Source organism: Symphalangus syndactylus, chromosome 21, assembly GCF_028878055.3.
Source record: "Symphalangus syndactylus isolate Jambi chromosome 21, NHGRI_mSymSyn1-v2.1_pri, whole genome shotgun sequence".
Taxonomy (NCBI): domain Eukaryota; kingdom Metazoa; phylum Chordata; class Mammalia; order Primates; family Hylobatidae; genus Symphalangus; species Symphalangus syndactylus.
Window position 1 is genome coordinate 39675361 of NC_072443.2, and position 20823 is coordinate 39696183.

At 38.3% G+C, this 20823-nt stretch overlaps 1 protein-coding gene across 2 annotated transcripts in view; it reads right to left on the reverse strand.

Moving 5' to 3' along the window:
- The window catches only part of LSAMP (limbic system associated membrane protein), a 646019-nt gene that overhangs the window by 16468 nt on the left and 608728 nt on the right, over positions 1–20823 (reverse strand). Inside the window, exon 7 of one of the 2 annotated variants that reach the window (XM_055259226.2) lies at positions 17105–17140. The exons of the other annotated variant lie outside the window; for it this stretch is intronic. Within the exon in view, the coding sequence (XP_055115201.1) occupies positions 17105–17140 (36 nt within the window). The remainder of the gene's footprint in view (positions 1–17104; positions 17141–20823) is intronic. 2 annotated transcript variants of the gene reach the window in all.

The following is a 20823-nucleotide window of genomic DNA, read 5'->3' on the forward strand; positions in this document are numbered from 1 at the left end:
CAATCAACATACTATATTTACAATGGTGCCAGACGCATAATAAATGCTCAATAAATGAAAGTTGTCAGTTTTGTGGTAAAATCCCTTCTAGACAGGATTATTAGTGCAATTTTAGTGGAGAGAGAAAAATACATCTTAACAAGCAAGTCATGGCATTACAAGTCTGAAGAATTTATATATATAAAATTATATATATATATATAAGAAAGAAGGAAAGTTGCATATATATATATATATATATATATATATATATATATATATAAAACTGCAGCAACATGATGAACAAACACTGGGAGATTCTAGCACAAAAAAAGTGATTGGAGGCTGGGCGCGGCTCACGCCTGTAATCCCAGCACTTTGGGAGGCTAAGGAAGGTGGATCACCTGAGGTCGGGAGTTTGAGGGCAACCTGGCCAGCATGGTGAAACCCCATCTCTACTAAATTAGCCCAGAGTGGTGGCATGTGCCTGTAATCCCAGCACTTTGGGAGGCCGAGGTGGGCAGATCATGAGGTCAGGAGTTCGACCAACACGGTGAAACCCCGTCTCTACTAAAAACACAACAAAATTAGCTGGGTGTGGTGGTGTGTGTCTGTAATCCTAGCTACTTGGGAGGCTGAGGCAGGAGAATCGCTTGAACCTAGGGGGTGAAGGTTGCAGTGAGATTGCACCACTGCACTCCAGCCTGGCGACAGAGTGAGACTCTGTCCAGAAAAAAAAAAAGTGACAGGAAAGCGGATTGATTATGGCACATTTTGATCAGGAAAAGTCTAGCAATGTGCCTGCATTAACCTGTCACTGGCATAGGTGTGGGTAAGAATCTACATGTGCTAATGGATTCTAATGGATCTCTTAGGAAACAGATGCTCCCCTATGAATCAACTAGAGAAAATTGATTACAAGATGCATATAAAAAATTCCCAAATATTTACTCTGTGAAGCTAATATCAGAAAAATTCAGATATGAAATATACATTTGCTTGAAATATCTTTAAAAAGCAAAACAGGTTGCCAGTTAAATGTTAAGTACTCCTCCCTATGCCTGTAATAAATCAACTTCTTTGTGAAATCCTAAAGATCTTAACACTTGGGATTCCATTTTTCTTTAGGAAAAGAGAATGGAATGCTTATTTTGGACTCTTATTTCCTACCCATCACCTTCTGTAGGAGCAGAACATTCTGAGCACATTTTTGAAAATGTGGTTATGGGTTGCCATCTTGTGGTAATACTAAGACATGCTCCTATGTGCTGTCCAAATGAATCACCTTTGTCCACGAGGTGGCAATAGTGGGAGAAATAAACACTTTTTTTTTTTTTTCCAGTGTCAGGCCAGGCATGAAATACTACTCTTCAAGAGGGGACTTTTCTGTTGTTATAGACAGAATTTTTTTTTTGCATTTAACACCTAAAAATTGTTGTTACTTTTCTTTTTTTTTTTTTTTTTTTTTGAGACGGAGTCTTGCTCTTTCGCCCAGGCTGGAGTGCAGTGACGCAATCTCGGCTCACTGCAAGCTCCGCGTCCCGGGTTCACGCCATTCTCCTGCCTCAGCCTCTCCGAGTAGCTGGGACTACAGGCGCCCGCCACCACGCCCGGCTAATTTTCTGTATTTTTTAGTAGAGACGGGGTTTCACCGTGGTCTCGATCTCCTGACCTTGTGATCCGCCCGCCTCGGCCTCCCAAAGTGCTGGGATTACAAGCGTGAGCCACCGCGCCCGGCCAGTGTTGTTACTTTTCTAGTGAAAATGCAATCTCATGTTTATGAATCAAACTGCATTGCCAGGGATATAATTTTTGCAGCGATTTCCAGGGCACCGCACTGGAACCTATGATTTTTATGCCTTTCAGGAAAACTTCTAACTAAATATTAATATTGCTTCAGCAAATACACTTAACAAATAAGTATGGCAGTGAAGGTACAAGGTATAACAGAGAAAGGTAAATCGACTGAAGCAATGCAAAACACAACACTGGGAGATTCTAGTATGGAGAATGTACTAGGCTTTCTCTTGAGAACCTTACCATCATATGCTTAGATCTTAGCTCCTGATGAGGTGGTAGAAGGAGACAATGGGGAAATGATTTAATATTCGGAAAGGCAAGTGCCTTGAGACATTTATTTAAGCTAATGGGTCCTTTTTTTTTTTTTGAGACGGAGTCTTGCTCTGTCACCCAGGCTGGAGTGCAGTGGCGCAATCTCGGCTCAGTGCAAGCTCCGCCTCCTGGGTTCACGCCATTCTCCTGCCTCAGCCTCTCCGAGTAGCTGGGACTACAGGCGCCCGCCACCACGCCCGGCTAATTTTTTGTATTTTTTAGTAGAGACGGGGTTTCATCATGTTCCGCCTGCCTTGGCCTCCCAAAGTGCTGGGATTACAAGCGTGAGCCAGCGCGCCCGGCCAAATCTGTCCTTTATTTTTGACTTTCACATTCATTACACCCAGCCACATTAGCCTGCACCATTAAAAACATTGATTCAACCTCTCTTATTGGCATAGACAATGTATCTGCCTCGTTCACTACTCTGTCCTCAGCTTGGTATTTCTCTAGCACAGAAGAATGATCCAGTAGATATGCTGAACAAATACCTGAATGCATAAATAAATAAGTGAATGAGAGACTGAATGAATCAATTAATACCTCAAGTGTTACCCTAGATATGATTCTAGAGAGGGGAGATTCTATTTTCTTTTTAGAACCACAGTGCCTGAACCCAAGGTGAGATTATTGTTGGGAATTCACAGATATTTGAAGAGTCACATGGGGCCAGGAGGTCCTTGCCTTATTTCCCAAATCCTGGCAGGTAGAACATTTTCTGGAGGGCTGAGCTTTATTTTAAAATACCTTCATGACTAATGAAAAAGTGAACTTTAACAAATAAAAGCCCAAGTTTCTTTGGAGATTTATTCTTCCTCTTCCCCTTTACTATGTTCTCTTACTCTTATCTCTCACTACGTGACATGATTTTTTTCTCTTTCTCTCTCTCTCTCTCTCCCCCTCCCTCCATCCACATCCCTGAAAAAATTCAAGTGAGTGTTGCAAAGATGAAAGATGCTCCATTGGAAACTCTACAGTTTATAGTTTGGGAACTCCCTCATTATCTTAGGAAATCTTCATATCTTTATGTGTGGAAAATTTTGGCATTTTGCTTTCTTTGAATTCTATCTGGGAGATGAAGTGAGGGTACAACACATTCATAAGGAAAAGAATTGACGTTTAGTGCTTTGAATCTTGACTTTTGACAACTTTTCTCTAATCCTCTACTTATGAGTTCATTCGCATTCACATGTAGGTAACATAGACTTTGGGGAGTTTATATTGTTTGCACAGTTGTTCTAATTCTAGGGTATTTACTTGAACACAAATGTCTTATTTTCCAACCTGCTGTAGCCATTTGAAAAAGAAAACATTATCTCTATGTATGTGACATAAGTCTTTCTATAAGGCCAACCCTCTGATGTGCTGCAGGTTTTGAAAATGACATAAGAATAATTAATGGCAATTTAAAAATTCTGGGCCAGAGTTAGTAAGAGTGTGTGTTTGCAGAAGTGGGACAGGAAAAGGTCCAAATTCAATAGGGATTTTATCCTCCAGTTCCTGGAAATTGCAGAAAGGGACAGGGTTAAAATTATTAAGAAATATAATAAAAGAAACAGAGGAGGAGATCATACCTGCTGCTGCTTCCTCACTGATGCCAAGGACCTGGGTTAAAATTATTAAGAAATATAATAAAAGAAACACAGGAGGAGATCATACCTGCTGCTGCTTCCTCACTTATGCCAAGGACCTGAGGTATAACATTTGTAAGATTCTGCTGTGGAAATTTATGGGTTTTGCCCTCTGACTTTTGTTTATTTATTTATTTATTGGCCAAATTTTTGAAAAATAAAACCTTTATAATTATAGTGGCTTAAAAGGGAGCAATTTTTATTAATTCAATTTTCAGTCCTCACTTTGAAAGCTATTAATTTCTTTCTCACAGACTTCTTCACTCAGAGGCTTTAGGGATTAGCAGCTTGTACTTGCAAATATTATTTTTTTCTTTTGCCATAGAAAAGTATTTGCCCTGTGATTCCTATTTGAATTATTAGAGCTTTTGATTTTCTCCCATGTATGATATTCATGTTGTATAAACTTCAATGTCAAATGTTTCTAGAATAATGTTTTCTGAGAATCAGAGTATTCATTCTGGGGCTAGTGAAGAAAAGAGTCAAAATAGAGAAATGGATTTGAATCTCAACCTTAAGATTCTTCCTATTTTTTTTTCTTTTCTCTCTCTCTTTCTTTTCTTTCTTTCTTTCTTTCTTTCTTTCTTTCTTTCTTTCTTTCTTTCTTTCTTTCTTTCTCTTTCTTTCTTCCTTCCTTCCTTCCTTCCTTCCTTCCTTCCTTCCTTCCTTCCTTTCTTTTTCTTGCTTTCTTTCCTTTCTTTTCTTTCTTTCCTTTCTTTCTTTCCTTTCCCTTCCCTTCCCTTCCCTTCCCTTCCCTTCCCTTCCCTTCCCTTCCCTTCCCTTCCCTTTCCTTCCTTCCTTCCTTCCTTCCTTCCTTCCTTCCTTCCTTCCTTCCTTCTTTCTTTCTCTCTCTCTTTCTTTCTTTCTTTCTTTTTCCTTCCTTCCTTCCTTTCTTCCTTCTTTCTTCTTCTTTTTTTTTTTTTTGACACAGTTTCGCTCTTTTTGCCCAGGCTGGAGTGTAATGGCGCCATCTCAGCCCACCACAACCTCCATCTCCCAAGTTCAAGCAATTCTCCTGCCTCAGCCTCCTGAGTAGCTGGGATTACAGGCATACACCACCATGCCTAGCTAATTTTGTATTTTTAGTAGAGATGGAGTTTCTCCATCTCTACTAAAGATCACCTCAGGTGATCTGCCCGCCTTGGCCTCCCAAAGAGCTGGGATTACAGGTGTGAGTCAGCGCCCCCAGCCTTCCTATTTTCTTAGTTAATAGGTGGACCATTGTCCTCGTGACTAAGAGAATTCATCAAACCAGCTGAGAAAACTAAGCAATCTTAGCATGTCATCAATATTTGAGAAAGGAAGTTGGCCTCTCTTAGCTAGATTTGGGCCAGCAAGGAATGCTACACTTTACTTTCAAATACCGCTAAAGGCTTTTCTTCTTTATAGTTGTCTGTGACTAGAAATGGACTTCAGTTTGATGCTCTGTAAATAATGACATAGGCATAGAGTAAATAATGACACAGGCATGAGAAGACAGTACCAGAATACTGCAGCCCTAGACAGATGGTGTTAATTCCTTGTTGAATGAATGAATGAAACCAAACTAAAATAATGCTGGTATAATTTCTTGTTGAAAAATGTGAATAAAATATTTGGGCCTCACTCCTTATATCAAATATTCTTTAGTGAATAGAATGTGAAAAAATGCTTAAATTGTCATTGCATTAAAAAGAACACATCTGCCGGGCGCGGTGGCTCAAGCCTGTAATCCCAGCACTTTGGGAGGCCGAGGCGGGCGGATCACGAGGTCAGGAGATCGAGACCATCCTGGCTAACACGGTGAAACCCCGTCTCTACTAAAAATACAAAAAATTAGCCGGGCGTGTTGGTGGGCGCCTGTAGTCCCAGCTACTCAGGAGGCTGAGGCAGGAGAATGGCGTGAACCCGGGAGGCAGAGCTTGCAGTGAGCCGAGATTGCGCCACTGCACTCTAGCCTGGGGGACAGAGCAAGACTCCGTCTCAAAAAAAAAAAAAAAAAAAAAAAAGAACACATCTATTAAAGGGACAATATTAATACGCCAACTTGGAGAGAGAACTTATGAGCCCCCACATCTGAAAGGAGGACCCTTACTGGGGATCCTGGAGGTGCATGAGGGAAATCCTTTGTGAGTCAATATTTGACTTAGACCTGAAAGCACTTTGGGTGTGCACATCACTGCGGAGAGCTCCCTTGCCCGGGTAGGAGGGAGGCTCTTGGGCCTGCCTCTGCTAAAACCTTGAACGAATAACAGAAACATGCCCAGCTTCTGAGAGCATGGAAAAATAGAAGACATTTTATGTTTTTAACTTGAACATTCTATAGTACACTAGCAGCTCAAACATTCAGACAAAACATTTGTTTATATTGCATTAATGGTGTTATCTCTAAGGAGAGGGATTACATAGGAGCTTTATTTTCTTCTTTATAGTTTCATATTTTTCAAATTCTTCCATAATAAGAATGCATAACATTTATTATCAGAATAGAAAACTACTTATAAAAACAAATCAATGCATTTTTTAAAAAAAAAAAACCTTTAAATGTGGAGAAAAGGAAATAATCACTTTCTGATTATTTGCCATTGGCATTAGGTTGACAACATTACAAGGAGAATAAATTTTTTCTCCATTTTTTCGGTTGGGGGATACCATATAGTAAAGCAAAAGAGAAGCTAAGATGGGTGAGTCTTAATTTCCAAAGCAACATGGTCAATAGCATGAAATGGCAATGCAATAAAAAAATGTTATCATCCAGGTTGATGAGGTCCTACTGACCAGAGGCTTAATGTACTGGGTAATTGTCGTATCAAGTAAGTATAGGTGCATGATTTGACTTTAACATTATGGGCTTTGCTCAATGGTGATACGGATTGTTACAGAAAGAGCAGTCTCACTAAACACTCTCAACATAAAGAGAATGCTTTCTTAAGTCTCTTGCACCAAGTCAGCTTTCTTACATTTTGAGAGTTTCTTATTTAGCCTGAGAGGTTTAGTTTTTAACAATCAATGAATTGAAATGTTCCAGAATGCCAAAGAGGCTAAGTTTAATAAAGGGGTTTCTCTGGGCTATGCCACCTGAAAATATGTGTAAGATTAGATAAATCCCAGAAGTAAATTTATTTGGATCAGCTGTCAGTAAGGTACTCAGTACTAGATATGCAGTTTCTGTCTTAAAGAAGAAACAGGTTTCTCTGCCCTTGTGCCTAAAATGTACCTTGGCCCTTGTCTATGGGTGCAAGCTGGCCCTTTGACCTTTGTTGTAATTAAGATACCAGCCAACTCATTTAATAAAGAACTATATTCCAGGCCAGTTGCTGTGACTCATGCCTGTAATCCCAGCACTTTGGGAGGCCAAGGCGCACAGATCACGAGGTCAGGAGTTCGAGACCAGCCTGGCCAACATGGTGAAACCCGTCTCTACTAAAGATAGAAAAAATTAGCCGGGTGTGGTGGCAGGCGCCTGTAATCCCAGCTACTCAGGAGGCTGAGGCAGGAGAATCGCTGGAACCCAGGAGGTGGAGGTTGCAGTGAGCAGAGATCGCACCATTGAGTCATTGCACTCCAGCCTGGGTGACAGGGTGAGACTCCATCTAAAAAAAAAAAAAAAGAACAAGCTTCCAGACCTAAATCTACTTAGTTGTTGATTCTTCTTAGTTGTTAAAACATAAAATAGATTATATATGCCATAGTTGTGTTTAAAAACATAAATTTCATGTATACTCTAAAGCCTTTTGTACTTTCATTTATCTGACTAAGAAAGATTAAAAACACAGGTTTGCATAGGTCTCTAGAGATTTACATTCTTTCTGGTCTTATTCCTCACTTTCTATTTTCCAGCCCCAAATTGTGAATTTCTGATTTATTTTAGAATACATTTTAAATTCAAAATCCTAAGGCATGCAAGCCCATCTTTAATCAATGTAATGTGCCTTTTCATTTTGTATGTTTTAAAATCAAAACCATTCAAATACCATGAAACAAGGTAACTGGCCTGCAGAATTTGAATGCAAAGATAACAAGTGAATTTGTGAGATTTTCCAGGGTTTTTAAAGCTCCTGGAAATAAGGAGATAAGGGATTAAAAAATATTGGTATGCTCTGAGCCACCCTTGGACCTACCTCTATGGCACTAACCATCGCAGTGCAGAACTTGGTAAATGTAGTTCTGCTTTGGACTACTTCCAGCAACATTATTCCTTGGAGTTCCAGAATGCTTCAATAACAAGTTTGGTTTGTCTATAACTCCTGCTATGTCAGTGACTCCAGATATAACATTACAGCCAGGTTCTTGTGCAACTCTCTGAAAATACTGATGGCTCCTTACAACCGATTTCTACAACTAAAATAAAAACCTACCATCAAACCTCCTTACTGAAAAGCCGCAAGTTTTCTCTAGACATTCTGCTAAATAACAGGCTGTCAGTATCCTCCAGAAAGCTAAACCTAAATACTGCTACCTACCACACAGTACATAATATCCATGTTTGTCTATACAATTAAGCCCACAAGTGCTCTTCCTGGTCCTGAGTGTAATATAGGTGAAAATGCCCAATCTCTAACCTTTATTTTTATTTTTCTAGAAATTATCCTTATTTTTTAAACTTGATATATTCGTATAAGGTATAAAGATCAGATCAGGATGATTGGGATATCCATCACATTAAATATTTATATTTTCTTTATGCTAGAAATATAGAAATATTTGAAGTATTCTAGCTATTCTGAAATGTACATACATTGTTGTAAATTATGGAAATTCCTCACCTTTAACTCCACTGGTTTATCATGTTTATTTCTTTTTGTAAACAGGCAGATGCAAGAGAGGATAAACTATTAGGTAAAAAATATTATTTTTCTAGATTTAAAAAATTTATTAGGCTTTATAGTGGATCCCTGTGAGTTAAGTTCTTTCTGGATTCTAGACCTTTGCAGGTACTGGGTTGTCCTTCTCTTCCCCTGCTTCTTCTCTTTCCTTTCTTTTTTTTTTTTTTGAGACAGAGTCTCCATCTGTCGCCCAGGCTGGAGTGCAGTGGCGTGATCTCGGCTCACTGCAAGCTCCGCCTCCCGGGTTCATGCCATTCTCTTGCCTCAGCCTCCTGAGTAGCTGGGACTACAGGTACCCGCCACTATGCCCAGCTAGTTTTTTGTATTTTTTAGTAGAGGCGGGGTTTCACCATGTTAGCCAGGATGGTCTCGATCTCCTGAACTTGTGATTCAGCCTCCCAAAGTGCTGGGATTACAGGCGTGAGCCACTGCGCCTGGCCTCTTTCTGTCTTTTAAACTTCACTTTCACCTGGAAGTCTTCCCCCATCAGCCCAGACTAGCTAATGTGCCCTGGTTTGTTCTCCCCAAACACCTCACAGTTATCTTTACATGGACTTAAAGTTTACTGTGGTTGCTTAGTTCATTAAGTACTTCTCCATTTGGTCTGTAAACCCTGTTAGTGCAGAGGCTGTACCTGCTTCATTCTCCTTTGTCATCCCCAAAACCCAGCTCAGAGCAAATACTAAGATATTTCTTTGAGTAAATGAATGGTGTCATCAAGAAAGTGTGCATGTCAAATTAACTTAACCTGTGCCAAAAAAGTTTTAACTGCCTATCAAGAATGAAATCTCTTTTCTTGTGTTCCTAATGATTAGAAATCATAATGAAAAGAAAATGTGACCTCTAAAAGAAAATCTACAAAGCAAAGGCAAGAGCAAGTGGAGAGTATATCTAAATACAGAACAAAAAAATCATACTATTTACGAGTTAGAATGGGAAGGTTGATCCCCCAACGGAAGACCAGCCTCCAATTAATGGGATCATTCCATCTTTTTTTTTTTTTTTTTTTTTTTAGCACTGCTGCACTTAACAGATGTCAGTGATAAACTTACCTGTGTTCTGGAACTTCAAGGGAGAAAAATAAAACAAATTTCCCAAGTTACTCTAGCTTGCAATTCAACAGAGAAGTGCAAGTTACTTCTTGCTTTCATTTTGTTTGCTTTGTTTTGTTTCTAGCTATTTCTGCTCTCCAAACATCCCCAGCTTCCAACTTATACAAAACCCACATGTATAGTTGAAAAACCACTATAGAATGGCCAAGCAAGTTTCCAACATAAAACATGGCTGGGAATGCTTGCTGCTGTGTGAGCTAAGGAGCACGGGATGGTAAACAGAATGGACACTTGGCCAAGGCACAGTTACCTTCTATTGCTTTTTTTTTTTTTTTTTCTACAGGATGCTACTATTGCCCCCAAATGTCTTTTTAGGCTTTTTAGGCAGTTAAAAAGGTCATACTGAGATTCCGAGGTTTAGAAGGTGGGTGCTTAAGTCAGAATCTTTATTGCGAGTATGGGGCAGATAAAAAGTAGAATGAACTATTAGCTGTGATTGATAGTAAAGAGACTATGTTAGTGGTAATGTCTGGGTGCTAATCATACGTATGTGTTACAAAGATGTGGGAAGCATTTTCTTTTACAACCAGCAAAATGATAAGCGAAACTGTAGAGTAAACTATGGCAGTGCTTGGCTCCCCAGGGTCCAATTAGGAAGCATGATAAATGACTTGTAAGGTCTCTCCCCCACTGATCTGTGGTGGATATAAGCTGACATTCTCCGTGGAGTCCTAGTGAGTAGTCTGCCTACTCCCATCATACATCTCAGTACATAGGAACACCTTAAATTGGAATTCCAAACTCATTATGCCATGATGTGTTCTTACTTGGCAGGTGTGTTTCTTCACAGCAGTATAGAAGGGGAGGTGTAAGGTGGGATCTCTTATACTGATTTTTTCCCCATCAAGGTGCTTGTTTAGTTTAATACATACAAATAACTTGTGATGATGAAAGAACGTCATGAGGCTGGAATGACTGTATAAGGGAAATTTTTACTAAGCTTAATTTGAATGTTGCCTCTTCAGAAGTCGATGTTTTCTCCCGACAGGTGGGATAATGGCTTGGTGGTGCTTGCATGGCTGGTAACCAGTGTTTAGAAGTGAATGTCAATACTATCAAAACCTTTTCTTTGGTTTTGTTTGAAAGATGTCAAAAAGAACATGCATACGTAATGCCTGGTAAATATGGTGGAAAATGTAGAGAAAGGAGCCAAGGAACAGGTTAAAATTAAGGTTCATACTTTTTGGGTTATGATAAGACATTTGTCAGGGGCTGGGACTATCTTGATGATTTAATACTTGGAAGAGACTTTTTTGCTGTTTTTTGTTTGTTTGTTTGTTTCCTCTATGTACTACCACTTTTTAAAAAGGACTCTCACTCCATACAGTCTCTGAATCCAGAACTAAGTTCCCAAAGGAAGGACTTCCTTCCTGTCTACACACAAAAATGTTTCTCACAGTCGACTGCTATGCCCATGTTAACTGGCACATGAGGCAGACTCGAGAGCAAGCAGTGCTGCCGTGCACTCTAAAGACCAGAGGAGCCTGTGTCAGTTTTCTGTCCATCAAGATCCTGGTCTTCTCACCCTTTGGGGCAGCATGCCAACATTTTCTGCTGCAAAGTCTCATTGAGCTCCTCTTACACAGCTTTATTCCTTTTAATTAAAAAGACAAGACTGCCAATTACTTAAACCTAATCCCCAAATTTTACTGTTACTTTGAAAATTTTTTTTTCTATAAAGCTCATAGAAGAGCAATATTTCTATCAAATTAAAATTTAGTGGAAGCTTGGATTTTTTTAAAAAAATATTCATTTTCAAATCCCTGCTGGCTCTAGACATCTACATAGCACAGCAAGGCATTTAGGACAGGGAGATCACCGGGAAAGGCTGACTGGTGCAGGCAGATCCAGACTCGAAAAGCAGGAAAAGATATTAGCAGTTCTAGGACTAAACACTCTCCTATCTTTAAATTGACTCTGTAGGATTTTTAGTCATTTAGCTTGAAGCGAAGTGTAAATTTTGAGAGAAATAACACTTCCAAGCCCTTGTTGAACATTTAAATAATGATGTGAATAAATTTTGGATTTATTCCTTCTAGCAACTTTTAGCAGGGGAGAGAAAAACAGTTTAGGAAACAGAGTAGAAGGAAGAGTAAAGAGGTTGGGGGGAGATAAGACATAGAAATGGGGAGAAAACCTCACCTATTACACGGTCAAAATCACTGGATTGATGAGTGAACTATTGATTCCACATGAAATATTGGTACAATTATCCCACTTGAGTCTCTAACCACTAATGAAAATCACAAGGAAATCAGACTATTGTTCCCATAAAGGAGCCAGGGAATTAGGTATGAAGGTCAACTCAATAATTTTCATGTGTATTAATCAGAGCCAATCATTTTGTTGTAAATTGGTGCTGACATGGCTGCCTACATTCTATTCGTAGAAACAAAGTCCTTGTTTCTGCCAACCAGTGGGAAGGAGAGGCGTATCTAAAAAGGGAAATCCCTCCTAGGACATACTTTATACCCTTGACCAGCAAAAAGGGCAGGTCCTTTAGGCTGATGGGTTGGCAGTCATGTGGTAGTGTGTATGAAGGACTCTGCTGAAAGTGTGTGAGTGTATATGTGTGTGCCACACAACCAGGAACTGTGCAATTTTGCAGCCCTTCTTAAATGTAATATTATGATATTGGTAAGAAAATAATGAAAAATATTTTTTATTTGGCCTTAGGTTGCTTCTACATTAAAACTTTAGCAGTGTGGGGATTTCAGAAATCTTTAGAATCCATAATACATCAAAATATAATAAGAGTACATTGAACTTATATCTAGCTGGTGTCCATGTTATATGAGTATACCTGTAAATATCACTAATTTTAAAAATTATAAAACACATGTGTATCTGAATATGATTGTTTTAAATTCAATACGCCTTCTTTCTAGGAACTTGAAGCTCTCTTTTGTATATTATTTAAAATACCACTTTGAGCTTGTGGGCATGAAAAATATAATTTCTTTCCCATTTCACAGTTGGAAAAACTGAATTACAGGAACAATGCTAGTAATTATCCATGATTAATAGAGGTGTATATGTAAATCAGCCTGAATAAGTGTGTGAAATTAGATGTGCCGATGCCAGATAGCTCTGCTCATGTTTTTAAAGGATGAATTTTTTCATATAAATCTGTGTGAGTTGGGCATACATCTCACTGTGCTAAGCATATTTGAAAATAGATTTTGTAAAAATGTATGGACGTTAAAGTAACTGAGTGTTATAAGCATTGTAATACATAAAACAAATTAGATGAACATTTAAAATTCATTGGAAAGATGCATATCTAATGAACATGAATGTATACACAAGGGTGATTATTAATATACTATAGATTTGTATATGTGCCTGGGTGCAGTAAGGGGTAGGCTGAAATGTAGGTGTCCTTTGATCATTAAAAAGTGTGGGAGAAAGGTGCACGTCTCTTTCTTAGGGTTTTGGGAGTTGAGTTAATACAGGCAAAAGCCCTTAACACTCTAATGGTATATGAGAAGGTCATTACGTATGTTAGCTGTTGTTATTATTAATATTATTACCATTATTAAACATAGCAAAATACTGTTGTATTAAGGAGCAGAAAATAAGCTTTTTCTTTTTAATACTAAGGATGGTATTCTACAGAAAATAAATGAAACTGGAAATTATTCAGTGATCTTCACAGCATGGGATATGTTCAAAATTTTTCTCCCATTTTACCTCTCATCCTTTTGGAATTTGATTTCAAGAACGTATTACTGGGAATGCTAGGTGAGGGTGGGTACACCCACTCCTCTAACTGTAGATAGGATATGGCTGTTCTGATGCCAGGCCTGCCTGTAGGAGCATCAGTCTCCCTTAGGGAGAAAACATGCCAGGACGACTTCAGATTTCTGCAAGCCTCGCTTGTTTGTGGTTTGGATTTTAATTTCTTTCTAAACTTTAATTTTGGGAGTGGGGGTTTGTTTTGTTTTCTGAAAAAGCTTTGGACAGCTGTATTAATCATGCAAACCCAGCCATGTGCAATGCATTTTATCAATGGAAAAACAGGGATGGAATGGCAAGCAGCTGTGAACAAACCCGGTGCCATGCCTGAACCTGGAAGATAATCTCAACATTTCCCAAACCCACTTGCCACACGGGGTTAGTGAATGGAAAGGCTGTTCACTTGGGATAAATAATCAGATGGGAGGCAAACAAGTGAGACACATTCCAGGATTTGTTGTTTTGTTTTGTTTCAAAGTGGCAGTGATCAGAAAGGGATAGGCTGATTGAGTCTAGAGAGCCCCATGCTCAAGGGAATTTTTCGCTTGAGAGTTACATAAACAAAACGGTTGTTTGCCCTTGTCCTTGCCCCTTGTTTCATTTCTTTTTAATTTTATGAGGCTGGTTTCAACACTTCATTCTGAATCTACGGTCCTCAATATGAGAATGTCTCTGGGCGCACTTCCATTATGAAGAAGAGCTAGGCACAAGTAAACTGATGGGGAGAAATGTTATCATTGCTCAGTACCCAGAAACCTCAGGAAACAATGTCAATCTCACAAAGTGAGAAAAGTTCCCCCAGACATTGAGAGCTGATTCTTTCCTCATTTTGCAATTCAGTGGATTTTCTGCAGCAATATAGTAGGAGGTATTTATGCAAATTTATGCAATTCAGGACTCATTTCAGAATAAATAAAGCTAAATTAAAATTAATGGAAGAAAACACCTATCAGAAACAGATCAAGGATAAAACACTATTTTATTTATATCTTTTAAAATAAGGAGCAGGGAAGCAAGCTGGTTTTATATTTTGTTTTGTTTTTGGCAGATGGGGGAAGGACATTCGAAAATTTCTGATTGGACACAGCCAATATAAATTACCCGTTGGTGGAATTCCAGTATTATTATTATCACTGCAGAAAATCAAGCAATATGATGAAGGAAACCCAAGGGAAATGCATTTGATTTATTGAGGCTTGTTTTTGTTTAACCACAGCTTGAAGGGGTTTAGGACTGCATTCATGCTGTGACTCTGCTGTGCATCCCCAGTCATCTTGATGAGCCATGTAGAGTGGGGATAGGAGGGAAGATCCTCCAATGAGAGATATTAACAATAAAGCAGCTGAAATGAAACATATATCTTTGTGAGGCTGGAAATTAGGACAGAAATTTCTCCTTTTTATAATGGGAAGGCAGAAAAAATCTTTGTAACTTGAAACACCCACTTTCAAAACACCTTAACAAAATTAATTGCCTTAAAATTTTTAGGACATTTTATACCAACCAATCTCTAAGAGACAATTGATATTTTAAGAATGAAATTTAAGAGTTCATAAAGATGGTGACAATATATGATATTCAATTAAATGAAGATAACTTGCATTATAGCTATGACCACAGTGAGGCATGCTTCTCATAGATATTTGGGTACTTAACTGGCACCATAAAAAGGCTTAAGCATCCTATTGTTAGTATTTCTTTCAATGGGAAGCTGCATTTCGCTTGGGTTAACCTTGATTGGCAAGTGGAGAAGAAAAGTGATTCAATCCCTAAGAAGTTAAAGTCCTTGTAAAGAACAGAAAACTTAAGAGGGGACTATCTTTGTATAGCAAACTCTCACACCAGCCATCCCAAGTCTTAATGAACAGCTTTTCAATTTCCACTAGCAGAAGACCAAAGTATTAGTATAAGATAAACTATATTCTCTAAAAACTATTGGATCTAAGAAAGCTAACTACAGTCTACCTACAATGTAAAATCAAACTAGGGTCATTCTCCAATCAACAGTTCAGTTTGTGGGAAATATGAAGTTCAACAAAATCCCTCGTGTTCCATCCCTAGTCCAGACTGTTTTTCAGTATCCGGCAGCTGTCTTTTGTGAACGGTGTCTGGCTTCACTTTGTTGAAAGTTACATATATCAAAATGTGTGATCAGATAAATATTTGAGTTGGTGGCTGCAGAACTGCTCTCACAAAGGATACTTAGAGTCACAGTGATAATGTACAAAGCTCATCTCGGATGGGGCATGACCTCTTTGAAAATGCTATCCAATGGTACAAATGCATATGTGTGTGTTTTTCATATCAATGTATTTGCAAGACGGCAACATGATAAAGTGATGTCAATCTCTGCAGCAACACCAGAACATAAATGTGTTAAAATAATTGTGGCATGTCAGGAATTCAAAATGGGATATTTTCCAAGAACAGTAAGTATCGTGTCAAGTCTAAAAAACAGGCACATTTTAACAGTCTTATTTTTAGTGGCTGGGATTAGAAACAGATTTCATTGTTTTAGGGAATTTTTTTTTTTTTTTTTTTTATTCAACAGAGTTCTTCTAAGCTTTCATACTAAAAATAGTTTGTCCTCTTTTAAAAATTTGATAATAACTCTTATTAAACTGTCTAGTTGATCCTTGAAACCTTGCAATCCTTAGTTCAAAAATAATTAAAATACATTTGCATATGTGAATGCATATACATTCAAAACATTGCATTATTGACACTGAATATCTACACACAAGTTTGCAAGAATTTATAGTTTGGACAAATGTTAATGAAACATGATTCATCTTCAAACTTATAAAACAGCAGCTTTCTACCTTTAATTCTGAGCACACTGCCTTTATAGTATGTATGATAATCTTGCTTAATTGGATTTATTTTTTCCACGCTAGGCCCCGCATGGCCTAGTTTCCGTTTTTTTCTCAGGTCTTTGAGTGCTATTTGCAAATCACTTTTCTGGAATTTAATTTCAATGGTAGGTTGGTTTCATTTCAGATTTTTTATATTGTTTTAATTTTATTTGCCAATTTCCCTTTAAATAACCTTAAGCTAGAAAGTTGTGGCTGCACTTTGCATCTAAATATGATGTAGGAGGCAAAATTTAATTTGATTGAGTGCATAGAAAGTTTATGAAAAGGAATTCTGAATGATTATCTTGTTTTTTCATTTGCGTTTTCGAAGACAGGTATATCTAAAAGGAAAGAAAAAAACCCATGAATTGGCCAAGATTTTAAGAAAAAATAACATCTTTGTTATAATCCAGTTGAGTTGATTAACCTTTAGCAGTATATACATTAATTTTTACAAGTAATACCAATGACTTCAGATTCAGATTGTACAAACTTCCAACCGTGAGGGTAGTCAGTCAGAGAATTGGTATTTTTGTCGCTAGAGAATTTAACTGGCTGTGTCCCAAATATGTGAGTTCCTAGTTCCTTGTAATAAATATTGACTGTAGAAAAAAACTGCTTGCTGAGTTTAGTATTGCCTTCGCAGCTACTGACCAATTTGAAGATGAGTCAGATAATAGTCTTGTTCTGTGCCTATTCAACTGGTGTTGGAAGCAACTAACTGGCTTTTTAAAAAAGGTTTAAGGGAAAAAAATGATTTATATTGTATATGAATTTTTTGAATGTGTTTTCCCCCCTTTGTGTGTTTTGCATGTTAAAGATGATGGAGAATGACCCAGGAAGAGAGCTACAGTGATAAAAATCATACTGACCTTGAATGGGGTGGGGGATTGTGGGTAAAACACGTTCTAAAGGGGAAAAAATAGTAATCGTCATGGAGATTTTAAATATTATATATATGTATCTTTCTCATGTTTAGTTTATTCAAACGATTATACAACAGATGAATTTCCATGCTTACAGGATCATATCTCTCATAAAACATTTGTCTGTACTTCCTATTAACATTAAACTATCAAAGAAATTTATTAACAAAATTAAAAATGCAGAGCCTTTAAAAAGTTTAGTACAGGAGGACAATATCAGATTGTGATAACTGTACATATAGAATCCTACTGGAAAAAACCCACCACCAAGATTTTAGATCTTTTAGAGTTGAAGTTGAGGGTGTTTATAATCGTGATCAAATTCAGGTGATACATCTTGGTCTTGTTTCTCGTCTCTTTAGCTCGTGACAGATGAACGTGTGTCAGCTACAGACTTCTTTCCTCTCTCTAAGCCCTATAGTTCACATCAGCTTTAGCCAAGCATTTGAAAAATTTACTGTGGACAATACTAGCTCAACTTTTCCCTGAGGTTTTTACTTTACATTACTGATACCAGTATAGGAGTAATGTCAAGGTAATAAATTCTTAGCATGTTATAATTTTATTTTTAGTCTATTCCTTAATTCCCCCTCTTTTTATAATACATTCTCACCCGAAATTTGATTAACCAATCAAATTTGCTTGGTGATACAACTTTTCTTTTGAACACTAAGGTCTTAGCTTAAAAGTATCTGACAGTCCCACACATAAGCTGCTAACCATAAATAGAATGTGCTGACAGAGTTCAGAATTTAAGATGGCCTTCATTTATCTCATGAAAGACCTAAGCTTAAATTCTCTTCTGCGGCTTTTTCAGAAATATAGAATAGAATAGTAGGGATAGGATGTATTATTTGCTAACTCCCAAATTAAGTGATAGTGTAACATAATTAGCACACACTTTTCTATGTTTCTCCTAGCAGCTTGATTAAATAAAGATCAGTGAGAAATGAAAATCAACAAAAATCGAAACCACAATGAGAAAAGCCTATGTGCATATTCAAATCTGATAGCCTACTATCTTGTGCCTTATGCTTAAAAAGAGTAGATTTTTCCTGGACTTTGGGCACTGGATACATCTGGACACTGAGAAAACTCAGTCTCCTTGCAGAGTCAGCTTTTCTCCAGCTTGGCTGAAGTTGTCACTTAAATATGAAAGTTTCCTAAGTCCATTAAGATGGAGCAGGTCAACAGCAGCCCAGTGAACAATTGTGTGTTAGTTACACAAGTGTCAAGTAGAAAAATGGTTTAAGCCTCCACTGGTTATTTGGTATTAAGTTTCCAGCTTTGAAAATAAATAGCTAAACTGCTTTTAGCATTTGTCTAGCAGTTGGAGACCACTGTCCCATATTATACTCTTTCTACTGAATTTTATTTTTCTTATTACTATTATTATTCAGACTGTTTAAATGACTCAGCTTAATATTTTCTCATCATGCTGTTCGCAGCTGGGTAAATGCACTCTGCCGTTATTTCCACATGACCATTTATATTGCTAAACCATCTCACCCACACTCCTTCCAGTGCCTTTCAACTGCTTCTCAGCTTATTACCATCTTAGCTCCACCCTGTTATCATCGTCTTAGGCCTATCACGCCCCATTAGTTATTCTGATTCTCTTAATTCCATCCTATTCACGTATCTTTCCTTAGATGCTTCTCCATCCCAGTTTTTATTCTTATTCTTCGAGTGTTATTCTGCTGCTGTTTTACACTTCATGCTAGGGTTTGCAGGATCTTGTAAGAGTGTAAAGTGAAGTAAATACCACTTATAAGGAAAAAGAAACTTTCCAACTTTTGATTTTCAAACTAAGGGAGGGCAGAACCCTTGGTGCTATGCACTTCTCCTTTGGCAGCTGCTACTTGAGGAGGAAAACACGCTTAGCAGCTGATTGGGAGATTTCGGGAACAGAACTATAAGGTTGGCCCTAGTACTATATGCTGTGGCTCTTAGCAAGGTCTCTTAACTCTCAGCTTTGGTTTCTTACCTGCTAAGTGGGTGGGCGAGGGGAGGGGAGATGTATCCACAGAGCCCATTTAAGGAGTTTGCATCTAGTGCTTCAAACTACATGTGGGTAGATAGCAGCTTAAGCTGTTTTATTGTGTGGCATCTAAAAGTAGTTGGTTAAAAGGCTTTGCCAAGTCTTCATTCTGTTAACCAGGTTAGAGTGCAGTGGCCTGATCTTGGCTCACTGCCTTCTGCCTCCGAGGCTCAAGGACTCCTCCCACTTCAGCCTCCTGAGTAGGTGGGACCATGGGTGCATGCCACCATACCTGGGTAATTTTTTGTATTTTTGGTAGAGATGGGTTTTTGCCATGTTGCCCAGGCTGGTCTCGAACTCCTGAGCTCATTACAGGCTTGAGCCACTGTGCTTGGCCTAGGCTTTGCCAAGTCTTGACTAGCATCATCCAGTGTATGTTTAAACAGCAAGCCTTTCCGATAACAAAATGCTTTTTAAAGAAAATGGGGAGGCCCTCATTATAAAGACTCCCTCTAGTGCTGGATTACTCAGGTAGTACTTGAAATTTGGTCAACTATGGCTTTACAACTTAATGATATTTTAAAGTTTAAAAAGAAAATTAAAAACACCTCCTACACACGGATGCAGCAAAGCCCAGTGTAGATTTTTTTTTTTTTGCATTTTTATTCTTTTGTACTCAAAATCCTCAAAAGACCTTTATAATCCACACATTTCTCTAAAGTAAAGTACAAGGTAATCAATCAGTGGTATTGTTCTTTAATGTGTGGGAATATTCTCCTCCTTATTCTCCTCCTACACCAAACGCTGACTACTAGGCTAAACGCTGACTACTAGGCTGGAATATTCACTGAGAATGTCAACATGCCAAAGAGAAGCCAATCATCGAACTAACCTGGTGGTAGCAGGCTACTGGGAGTTAATGAAAATGGAAGTGGGAGGCAACACAAGCAGTGCCCTTGGGTGGGAAGGGATGGAGCAGTATAAAGACAGTGGAAACGCCTCGTTGAGTGAAAAAAGGAGAAAAAAAAATAGATTCTGCTCACCTCCTAACTTACAAGATATATCTCCTAATATTTATGCCCACATACGCAAATGCAGATAATGTGTTGGCTTAGGGCCTAGACTCTTGAAATAGACTACCTGAATTTAAATCTCAAGCTCAGCCTTACTTAGTTGCACTAGTCACTTAACTTTTCTATGTAATGGAGAAGCACAAGTACATAGTAGGGTTGGTGTGATGTATGCCTGTAGTCCCAGCTACTCAGGAGGCTGAAGCGGGAAGATTGCTTTATCTCAGGAGTTCTGGGCTGTAGTGTGCTATGCTGATTGGGTGCCTGCACTAAGTTTAATATGGTGGCCTCCCAGGAGTAGGGGACCAACAGGTTGCCTAAGGAGGGTCGAACTGGCCCAGGTCAGAAATGGAGCAGATCAACTCCTATGCTCATCAGCAGTGGAATCATGCCTATGAATAGACACTGCACTCCAGCCTGGGCAACATAGCAAGACCTGTTTCTGACACAAAAATACAATTTTTAAAAATCAGATCATGTATGTGAAACATTTAGCATAGTACATACTGCAGAGTACATTGCACTCACTTAATAAGAAGTGACAACATTTAAATCACTCATCACCGTTTCTTCCTCCATGTCTATTATTTTAAATCTAACTCAACAAGAGCATG